This window comes from Camelus dromedarius, chromosome 5, assembly GCF_036321535.1.
Source record: "Camelus dromedarius isolate mCamDro1 chromosome 5, mCamDro1.pat, whole genome shotgun sequence".
Classification (NCBI taxonomy): domain Eukaryota; kingdom Metazoa; phylum Chordata; class Mammalia; order Artiodactyla; family Camelidae; genus Camelus; species Camelus dromedarius.
Genome location: NC_087440.1, coordinates 14,765,995 through 14,778,005, shown reverse-complemented (window position 1 = coordinate 14,778,005; position 12,011 = coordinate 14,765,995). Strand labels below are relative to the sequence as shown.

The 12,011-nt window shown below is 33.6% G+C and overlaps 1 protein-coding gene across 1 annotated transcript in view; it reads left to right on the top strand.

Annotated features, from left to right (window-relative positions):
- Positions 1–12,011, top strand: part of AP4E1 (adaptor related protein complex 4 subunit epsilon 1) — a 139,519-nt gene that overhangs the window by 12,650 nt on the left and 114,858 nt on the right. The window contains exons 7-10 of the mRNA XM_064485605.1: positions 1,528–1,694; positions 4,836–4,909; positions 10,933–11,055; positions 11,159–11,268. Coding sequence (XP_064341675.1) covers positions 1,528–1,694; positions 4,836–4,909; positions 10,933–11,055; positions 11,159–11,268 — 474 coding nt within the window. The remainder of the gene's footprint in view (positions 1–1,527; positions 1,695–4,835; positions 4,910–10,932; positions 11,056–11,158; positions 11,269–12,011) is intronic.

Here is a 12,011-nt window from a genome sequence, read left to right as displayed (position 1 = left end):
CAATTGTGGAATTAAAAGAATACTCAACTTACCAAATTTTTTCAGTAAAATGTTTAATTAACATTTTAAAATTTTATTATTGACATTTTAATAGTAAGTTTTGCACATTGTTGATAGCATGAGTAGTAGACATGTTATAGATTTAGTCTGTTTTTTAACGCCTGAAATATTTTCGTGTTACTAAAGAAATATGGAAAAATGGTAGCTCTAGAAGGTGGTTGAAATTTGCAGATTTGTGGTTTTTCGAGCAGTGACTCCCTTTATACAACTTCATGGGAGGTATATAATAGCTTATAGAAATGAGGAGAATTGATGGAGGATGTACAAGGCATAGACTGCAGTGTTAACTCCATACATTGACTCTGTGTTAGAGGAGGAAGGAGGGTTGAATGGTACAGTAAAACATTTTTCTAAATGATGATATGGGCTTATACTAATTCAGCCCCTGTGTATTGCCTGAAATCCTTTGTGTCTGAAAGTATATATTTGTGAGAGATTTCGTCATGCCTCATAATGAAATGAAATATGCTTTTGATACCAATTTAAAATTAAAGAACTGAAGATTATCTTCTCTTTTATGCATTGTGTGTTCCAAAATAGTGGGGTATAAATAGATATTAAATCTTAATTTTCCTCTAACATTTATTAAACTTTGAAAGAGCTATTACTTCTCTTCCAAAAATTTGTCCTTGATACATAATAAAAATTACAATGAAGAATCTAACATTCATTTTGAGGAATGTGTATTTAATTTCCCCAGTCCAGACAGATGGTTACTTACAGTTACTTATAGTGGTGATCAATTTGTAATGTATATAAATGTCAAATCACTATGTTGTACACCTGAAACTAATATAATACTGTGTAACAACTATACTTCAGTTAAAAAAAAAAGATGAAAAAAAATTTCTCCGGTCTAAGAGATTAGTCAGGGAATCAAGGCACACTCATTCAGAATCACAAATATCTTCAAATATTGTAGGGTTAATTAAATTTTAATAAGCAGCCTTACTGATTTTTGGGATTTTGGATGTTATTGTAGGCTGTGCTCTTCCACCTAGGACGTCTTTAGTTCAATTACATGATAAGCCTTTTGCAAACAAAGTTTAGAGATGGTAAACAGGCCTTGATTTTCATCAGAAGCAGAGGTATTACTTCTTTTTTTCAGTATGCCAGTTCTTTTCAGTTTTTGCTTTAATTGCTGATACTAGCTATTAAAGTTTCTAAGATGTAATTATAGAACATTTGAAATGTGATTAAACTGTGTGTGGGGACAAGTAAGAGAGTGGTGGGAGTTTTTTGGGGATGACTCAGCTTCAGATCTGGTAGCCAGAGGAGTTTCATCATGGAAGAAATTATGCAAATTAGAGGACTGTTTCATTAACTGTGAACATTAATCTTCTAAGTGAGCATGTATTCAGTTAGATTACATATGGCATTTCAACTAGGTCTCTTTTATTTTTAAGACAGTATTATTAACAGAAAGTTTTTTGTTTTTATTTTATTTTGTTTTGTTTTTGGATGTAGGAGAATTCATCTGCATATAAAGACTTGACTGGGAGTTTTGTAACAATTTTGAAGCAAGTAGTTGGAGGAAAGCTTCCGGTAGATTTCAATTACCACAGCGTACCAGCACCGTGGTTACAGATTCAGCTGTTGAGGATACTAGGACTTCTAGGGAAAGATGATCAAAGGTAAACTATTCTAAGTAAATTTGAGTTTTAAGTTTTAGTCATCTAGAGGTTTCATGATAAACCAGATTTTCCCATTGCTTCATTGGCTTAATAGTGATACTTAAACCACTGTAAGTAGTCTGTAAATTCAGGTTGCTGGGATAATCCTGTGTCTCTGCTTATCTAAATCCTACTCCTAGGGAAAGGTACTTTGAAGTTCCTTATCTTCTTCGAAACTTTCTTAATCATTCTAGTTTGGAGATTAGGAAACGTTTTCTGTAGACAGGTAATAACTATTTTAAGCTATGACAGCCTTTCAACTCTGCTGTCGGATATAGCTCAAAAGCAGCCATAAACAGTATATAAATGAGCACAGCTGTGTTCCAAAAAACCTTTTTATAGACATTAAAATTTGAATTTCATATAATCTTTGTGTCATGAAATTCTATTTTGATATTTTTTCTTTTCATTTTTAAATTTATTTATCTATTTTATTTTTTAGTAGAAGTACTGGTGATTGAACCGAGGACCTCGTGCATGCTGAGCATGTGCTCTGCCACTGAGCTATTACCCGCCCCCCATTCTTTTGATTTTTTTCCCCCAACCATTTAAAAATGCAAAGACAATTCTTAGTCTGAAGCCATATGAAAACAGACATCTGGCCAAGTTAGGCATGCTCACTATAGTTTGCTGACCCTGTTGCTCTAGTTGGAGCAGCTCATTTGCCTGAATTACTCTTTTAGGCAATAATTTTATTAAACTCTTTGAGTGTCTTTCCAATTGTATGTATTTTTTAATATAAACTTTTTTTATTGAGTTATAGTCATTTTACAATGTTATGTCAAATTCCAGTGTAGAGCACAATTTTTCAGTTATACATGAACATATGTATGTATTTTTTCTAACTTTTAATTTTGCCATAGTTTTTCAAACTTAAAAGTTTCAGGAGTAGTACAAGGAGCTCCCTTTACCTAGATTCATCAATTATTTATCTTTATCATTCTTTCTCTCTCTGTATGTGCATATGTGCACACATATTCTTTTTAATTAAAATTGTTTTTTTCTGAACTGTTAGAGAGCAAGTCCAACTAGATTTTACTCCCTTTGATAGCGTGGCTTGAGTCCCTGCTGTGTTTCTGTCTTGAGAAGATATTTGCAGTCAGGTTCTGACTTCAGAGATGCGGTTCTGTTTTATGCAGTAGGATGCATTTACATGCTAATTCTTTAGCCTTGCTTTATCAAAAGATTGTCCTCTAGACTATTGCTCCTGGTAATAAAGCCTCCTCAGAGTCATGTCAGCATGCGTCTTCAGTGAGCTCCTGTTGAGCACTAACTGGGTTGTATCACTCTTGGTATTGCTGTTTTACTTTTTTCTGCTGATGAATCTCAACTTTGATTGAAACCTAGGGTGAAAACCTGGAGGTGATGGAGCAGACTCGCATATTAGAAATGTTTGTCTTATTGTGGAGCTCTAGATGGATTTTGCTGGAATTTTGTTTTAAAATCACAAATTTCATAGTAATGCATCCAGACCTCACTGGTCTAAAAAGATTTAATGCCATCATTTGTTGTCAGGAAATAACTTTGGAGGCATTTAGTGAATTTACTAAATTCATTAACTCATTACCTTCCTTCCTTTTTCATGGGTGAATGTGGAAACTTCAAAGATCAGTATGTTGAATAGAGTTTAGGGAGCTCAGCTGAATAGAAATTAGGCTTAATTAAATGAATAAAGAGTGGAACTCTTTTATAATGTTATGGAACTTTAAAATATTTTATCCTTTGTTGTCCCAACTCTAACGAGATGTTTTCTTAACATAGATTTCTTAAGACATGCTTAGATCAATGTGGCAAAGTGAAAATGTTAAGTTCTTTTATTATAGGATTCTAATGCCTTTTATTGAAAGAAGTAATTTACTGGAAATTCTCTTATACTTATGGTCTTTTATATCTGTTGTTTGAATATTTTCCTGTGTTTTATGTCTTCTTAGGTTATTAACATTTAACTCAACCATGTCTGCAAATGTTTCCACATTTCATGTGGTTAATTATGGATGCCAGACATTGGCTTTTAAAATTGAGAAACTAGACTGTAATCTAGGTGTAGTATTACCAGATTTGGTGGGGAGGGATTTGTAATGTCTGTTATATGGTTGTTGTCTGTGGAAGAAATGCTTACGTAGTAAAATGAGGAATTTTAGAATATGGTTCTGGATTCTCCCTGGGTATTTATACTTCAGTTAAGATGGAATAAAAGTACATGCACTTCAAATTGAATTTTACAGCTGTATATTTGGGAAAAAAATTTTCTGAGAAAGATGTAACATACATGATATGTAATTTGTATAGCCTCAAATTATTTTGGTAGTTCTGTTTGTTTTACAGTATAGTTTCTCTGCAGGGCACTATTGTCTATATTCTATGTTGATGATGGTTTTTTTTCTATTAGTGCTTTTTTAGTTTATAAACCATACAAAAGTATCAGCTGAGAAGCCATAGTTTCACATTGGCCTCTTGGAGAAGACTTTTCTTTGGAGAAGAGGCTTGCAGGCACAGTGCTAGGGCTGTATAAAGTACTGCATGTTTGTACAGTATGTACTTCACCCTAGTTACTGTAACTATAATCAGTTACTTGAGGATGGTACAAATCTGTTAGTTCCACAGAATATAATTTCTTTATATTTAAATGAAAGTTAAAATTTTCTCTCTGAAGAACCTGGTGCTGCTCAAAGAAAGACTAGTATTTGAATACTTTTTAAAATCAGTATTTAAAATATAGATAATATACTGTCTGGAATAATCTGGATATATGAAGTATTACTGTAGTAACTTGAAACAAATAATTCACTACAAAGAAAATATAAAAGATAGTATGTTCAACCAAAGAAAAACCTGATTTGTAAATTAGGTACAGGTTAAGGAAAGAGTTGATTGACTTCTTTTCATTGACTAGTCAGCTTTGATTAAGCAGGAAATTATAACACTCATGAAAAAGAGTGAATGGAATCTTTAAGAAGTGAAATTCCCATAACTTCATAAAATGAATTTCTTTCACTTCTTTTCTGTAGATCCTCAGTTTTAAAGAGAGAGAAGTTTGAAAAACTATGTTTTATTGGGTTATAATACTATAATTCTGCTGCAAATAAAATATCTTTTAAACAGGACAAGTGAACTAATGTATGATGTTCTTGATGAATCCTTACGAAGAGCTGAGTTAAATCACAATGTCACATATGGTAGGTAACATATGTAAATGCTGTTCTAATGACTAATAGTGTTTTCATTATTAAAGCTAAATCTGTGTTAGAATACTGTAAATTCCAATAGAATTTTAAATGTTAATTTTTAAGGGGGTTTCTGGGTTATTATTTTTCACTGGAAGCATTGAATAACTAATAGAAATAATTTGAAATTACAGCATTGTTTCAAATGTTGACCTAAATTTATTATTATAATTGTCTCTCTTTTTATTTTAAGACTTTATTTTAAAGAAAAATTTTCTCTTTATTGAAAATATTCATCAAGCATCTAATTGACTGTGAAGATAACCCAGTAGATCTATTCCATACTGCAGACAGTTCTTAAACCAATCAGTCAACTAGTCAAATATTTCTTAAGTTTTTGTTATTTATCAGGCCCTGTGCAAAATGCTTGGAATACAACTGTGAAGAAAACAGTGTTATCACTGAGCTCACAGCCTAGATAGATGGATAGGGGCAGGTACTATAAACATTACAGAGAAGAATTACAAGTTACTGTGCAGAGCATAGCAGCTAGTCTTAGATGAGGGAAGAACAAGGGAGGCTTTTCTGAAAAAGTGATATTTGAGAAGACAACTGAAGGCTGAGTATAATATAGATAAGGATATGGAATAATAACATTGTTTTGTGAGGAGACAATAGCTGTTTACGTTAAATACAATTTTAAAAAGTAATTTAGTGATAGGAGACAAGAGTAAGATGTTGGGGAAAAGGTAGGAGAAATAAGAAAAGTAACCAAAAAAGAAACCTTTAGTCTTAATAGCCAGAGGGAGGAACTGTTCTTTATTGATCGGTCTGAGAACACTCATTGAAGAAATTGACATATTTGGAGATATTTAAAAGATAGAAGTAAAGCACTTTGAATTTTGCATGCTATGGGGAAGAGCAGTAGAAGAGGCATTGAAAGATATAACTCAAATGAGAAGTCATTTATTAACCTAGTAAAATACCATGAAGGAGGGGATGAAGAGCGTTACTTTTTCTTCCAGACAGTGGTAAACTCTGGATCTTTAAGAACAGTTGTTGTAGAAGTTTAGGGTAAACTAGAGGGCAAACATTGAACTAGTTTACTGTAATAAAAGTGCTTGACAAAAATGCAGTAGGAATAAGAAGAAAAGATTGCATGCATAAGACTAGTACAGGAAAAATAATGCACATGGTAGTGAATTGGGATAGGAAATTTTGAAGGATAGATACATATTTTGTTTTGCATGTATAAATGGTAGTTAAGGCAATAAGATGGGTTTATTCATTTGTCCAATCAATATTTATTGAATGCCTACAAAACAAAAACTTGATTTGTAAACTAGCTACAGATTGAGGGAAGAGTTGATTGACTTACATATTCCTCCATGCTAAGTGTGGAAGATTAAAGGAAGAATAAGGTAGACACAGGCCCTGCCCTTACGAATGTATAGTGTAATGAACCATTGATATTATCTAGGATCCTACTATGTAATAGAAAGAATAAGGGACCAGAGATAAGGATGACCCTTACTGAGTCAGGTGGTTTGTCTAGGAGCTGTAGGAAGGTCCAGAGAAGTGTCAGAATCTTTGCAGATAGCTAAAGTTAAGTTAGAAAGTTTCGCTTGAGATATAATCATGGTCTAGGGTAGGGTTTGAAAGGCTCTCAAGGAATTCTGCTTAAAATCAGTTAAGAATATGCTTTTTTTCTTGTAGAGATTTTTTTTTTGGTAATTGACATTTCAGCTTTAATTTTTTTATTTTTTTGAATAGGTAATATATGCACATGGTTCAAAATTCAAAAGGTACAAAAGGGTATACAGTGAACAGTAAGTGTCCTTTTGACCCTTATCACTCACCACCAAGTTCCCCTTCCTGGAGATAACCACTGTTACCTATTCCTTTCGATTTAGAGAATACTGTATACCTGAGGAAGTTTTTTTTCATGTTCTCCATTAGGACATCCTTTTATTAAGATTGCTGGGACCAACACCAACAATTTATTTCTTTGTAGGCTGTCAGTCCAGTGTTTCACCTTGCCACAGAAACTTAGTTTCTGTTGTTTTGTGTATTTCCTTTATTCATCTTTGCATTGTTCTGCATTTTCCCCATATTTGTATTGATACAGTTTATAGCTTACATTGCCTTTATGAATGGTAGAATATTCTCTTGTAACCTTGATATAAATATTTGATTGCTTAAGAATGTGTATTTTAAATTATAAACTTCATAAGGGCAGGGACTGTGTCTGTCTTATTGATGAGAATGTCCCAGTATCTGGCACTGGATTAATCAGTGAGTAATATGTTTTAATTGAATTAAAAGAAGAGAAAGTTATTTTACTTTTATCAGTTACATTATTAGGTTTCAGCTTTAATACTTTCTAAACCATATTTTTGTGGAAGTTCCATTCTTATAAATTACCTTAGTGCCAAATCAAGAAATAAATCACATCAGGGGCATTTATTGAGTATCTGCTATGTGCCAGGCATTGTATAAAGTGATTTGAAGAAGTGAAAATGTAATCTTTGCCTTCAAGGAATTTACAGTATAATGGAAAAGATTATTTATGCGGTCATAATGCCAGTATAAGGCAGAATGTGAAGGGGAGGTGCAGGGAATAAATATTACAGGAGTCCAGAGGTGGTAAAGATCTCTGTGGCCTTCAGGGCACAGAAGGATTTTTTGATATAATAGGACTCTGAAAGGTAGGTAGGATTAAAATAGCCAGAAGGGAGACTGAAGGGAGTTCTAAGCAGAGGGAACATGAAAGATTGTGTAGAATGGAGAATGTTTAGAACAGTTTCAGAGAACAGTGACTCACCACCCTCATTGGACGATTTGTAGTGGGAGCAGTGGAAAGGCCATATTGTGGAGGTCCTCTCATAGCAGCCAAGTGAGTTTGGACTTCATACTGTATAAATACAGAGGTATGGAATAGTTTTGGGCAGGGTAAAGATAAGATGAGAATGACCTTAGTCAACTATGTAGTGAATTGGAAGAATTATATAAAATGAAGTTCAAGGGATAGAACCATCAAAAGAAGATAGAAGTATTTTCCTTGTTTTTCCCACTAAGTACACAAGACTCTGAAAGGTGGATGAAGAAGGTAGAGTAGTTAGGAACCTTGTCTTGTAAGGAACGACCTTGGCATGCAAGGAATGACAGCAAGGTGAGTACCCTGGGTTTTCTTTTTGCCTCATATACCCCAGACTGGGTACTGGAGAGCCAGCAGTCTGGAAATGCCAACAGGCACAGATAAAAATGCACCAAAAAAAGTCTGCTTTCCAGTCAAAGGGCTAAGAAAAGAAGGGCAGACTAGCAAGATAGAAAACTTTTAGACAGTAGCCCCTCTATGGCAATCAAGCACCACACAGGAAAAGCTATGGACCACCCACAGCAGCAAAGACTGAGTAGAGAGTCAAGGTTTCCACCCTCACCAGATATAATGAGGTGCCCCAACCCTCCTATGGGGCTGGTGGTGGAGAAGCCCAAGAGGGGAGCTGCAGTTTCATCTCTGCCAGGTTTTAAGGGGGGCCCTTCTGTTAGTGGAGATGTGGGAAGGCTGGATTTCGCATTATCCAGGAGTAGGGGATAATGAGGTACCCCTCCCATCTTTACTGAAGTGGTGTTAGAAGCAGCTTATTAAAAGAGTCAAGGCTTTTACCACTGGTCACACATATTGGGGCCAACCCCATTAATCTCAGTAGAGACCACATAGGGAGCAGTAATGGGGTGCCCCTCCCTCTCTACCAAGCGAGATACTCCCATCCCCCACCCAGAAGGAACCAGGATTCCCTCCCTCTCTAAGGAGGCAGAGTGGAGAATCTGGACTACTACCCTCACTGGGCGGTACCCCCATCTCCTTGCCAGAGTGGTAACGGTAGATAACTCACTTAAAACTGAAGTCTGGTCTGAAGGATAAGGTGCCAGTAGAAGTTCTTCAAATTTTGTGCGTAATCCAACCCCAGATATCTATGATAAAGTCACAGTGTCACAAATGTTAGGACATTACTAATTTTTAATTTGGTAATTTTTACTTGATGGTGTTTTTGTTAGGACTTGGGTTGCACCGGAGGAGTAAACAAAGCTCCCTGTTGCGTTTTTTCATTTAGAAATCCTTAGAGGTGCTTTTCTTTTAACCACTGCAGTGAAAAGACAGCAGAGTGACTGCTTTTTCATTTATGGACTTATACTCAGATTTTTGCAGAGATGGAGAATAAAGGGACTTGGCCTCTAAATTATTTAAAAGTAATAAAATCCTATTAAGTTCATTTTCAGCTTATTTATGCCTGTTGACTAATAAATGCATTTTTTGAATATTAAACTAGGTTTTAGAAATCTTATGAGCATCTAAATATAAAAGTTTAAATTTTAGGTGGATAATGAGAAGCTTTTGTTAGTAAAACATTTTGATAGCAGGAGAGCTCTGAATAGCAGAAATCCATAAAGGAAAAATATGTCAGTTATGATAGAAAATGAAGCATCATCATTTTTAATCTTACTTAGGACTTTCACATAGCTTCAAGGTTTGGCATACTTTTTCTGAAAAGGGGACCAGATAGTAAATATTTTAGGCTTTGTGTAGATTATATAGGTTTCTGTCATACATTTGCCTTTTTTTTAAAAACAACATTTAAAAATGTAATTGTACACCTAAAGCTAATAACGTTATATATCACTTACATCTCAAAAAATGTAAAATCATTCTTAGTTCATAGAAATAGGCTCAGGGCTGGATTTATTGGTAGTTTTTCTGCTCCTGGCTGAGTTGATTAGTCAGTTGCCTAAAGGCTCTCTTTATTTAGTTCATTAAGTCATTAAGTCAGCTTTTTCATAGCACAGAGTAAAGACATTTTACAGCATAACATCTGAATATATAAAGTATCTTTTTAGGTTCATTTGACTTACTATGTAGATTTTCCTTTAATCAAAGTAAGTTCCCTTTTTAAAGAGAGGTTTATTTCTTTAAAATGTTTATTTCTGATTTTTTTCCTCTCCTTTAGGAGGTGTTTGTTTTTGTAAAGTTTTTGACTCAAAACTTATGTGTGTATCAATTGATAGGCACCTTAGCAGTGTAAAATCATAGCTAGTTGAATATTCAGGATCTACCTTATATCTTGTATAGGAAGAAAATGTTTTAAGCTTTTAGAAATGGAGCAGGAGTGATTCTATCAAAGATATGATATGCTTCAACTTGTAGTAGAACTGTCTTTAAGTCTGCTGATTCTGTCTCACTTCTCATACTGTGATTCCACAGGATGTGAAGGTGCCTCAGTGATTGTTCTTTATGATGGCAAAGCTCCAGCTCTTTGACTCATGCTCTTTAAGAGAGTTTAAAATTTTTTTTGTGTCTACTTTGATCCTCTATTATAGTTATCAGATCTTTGACAATATTAGAAAATCAAATTTGAACACTATCAGGATGTTCAGTAGATCTTCTGTATCCTTGAAGGTTAATTTTTAAAAAGTGACCTATTTGAGTAGTGACTCTATTTTGAAATAAATGCTAGAGCACACTAAAATGATTATATTAAAATAAACCACTTTGAAATAAATTCCATATACGGTTTCTGTGTATAAGTGGTAAAACTGTCTGGGAATAAATTATTTTGAAGAATTCAAGGAGTATTGGAAATACCTATTTACATAGGAACAATGAATACATTACTTTGTGTCCATTAGAATGTGAGTTCCTTGGGGGCAGAGGTTTTTGTCACTGCTGTATCCATACTAGTAGAACAATGTCTGGTTCATAGGAGGGTTCAGAAAATACTTGTTGCATGAATGAATATGTCATTCTTATCCTTTAATATATATATAACTCTTTTTAAGTTGTACTGTGGTGATGTAATCCTAATAACTGTGTAAGCCTGAAAATAGTAAATTTTATGTCTTTGAAAAATTTCCGTAAATAAGATTTTTGACTAAAACTGACCTTTTGATTAGTTTGTTTTGTTATGAGTTCTATACAAATATGTTCTTTTATTATGCCTTAATAAGATCCCTGATATTTTTATATTTTATTTCTCTAGCTATTCTGTTTGAATGTGTGCATACAGTTTATTCTATTTATCCTAAATCAGAATTACTTGAGAAGGCTGCCAAGTGCATTGGAAAATTTGTTTTGTCACCTAAAATAAATCTCAAATATTTAGGTAAGATGGTTGGTCCTTTTGATGGAAATTACAAAGAGAGCTTTTTGAAATTTGCTAGCTATTTGTTTTAAGTCACTTTCCATAATGTAATCTTTGTTTCTAGGACTGAAGGCTCTTACCTATGTTATCCAACAGGATCCTACTCTGGCTCTTCAACACCAGATGACAATAATTGAATGCTTAGACCATCCTGATCCCATTATTAAAAGAGAGGTAAACTGGCATCATGAGTAGTGTACATCAAGTGTTATAGTTTTTAAACTTTTTGTTGGTATTATGGAGAGAGAGTAAAGTAGGCAGTGTGTATGTGTGTGTATGTGTATATGTATATGTCATGTATTTTAACTTTCGAGTGCATTTTGTTCTTTCTACTAAAGTTTATGGAACTTCTCTAAAAAGTATTTGTGTCAGTATCCACAAGAATGGTTTTAAGTTACAAGTTGGAGGAGTTAGGTCCAGTTACCTGTATAGGATTCATTAATATCTTTTTGGTCCAAGAACTGTATCAGTAGAAGATCTGAATTCCATTCCCAGATCTTCATATTAGTACAATTTTAAGATGTAATTTGTGATGATTAAAAAATTTTTGTTATTTTCTTTGACATCTATAAAATGGGTAATACATCTCCTATTAAATATGTAGGAATGTTGAAAGAATTAACAAAGATATCCCTAAAATTATTTGAACTTATTGGAAAGAAAGGTGTATAATTTACTTTTTTTTTTCCAACTTTTTCCTTAGACAAAATTGCTTCAGTATCTGCTTGAGTGTCTATGTATATATATCTATTAATTCTCATGTAGAGAAATCTCTTCATTTAAAATGGTATATGGGATCTAGTTAACAAGAGTGGATACTTTTATTTTTGATTTTAAAAATAATAAAAAGAATCTACTAAACACCTAAATTACTTAAAAGCAATGAATTAAAAGTTGAGAGAACACTGTATTGCATT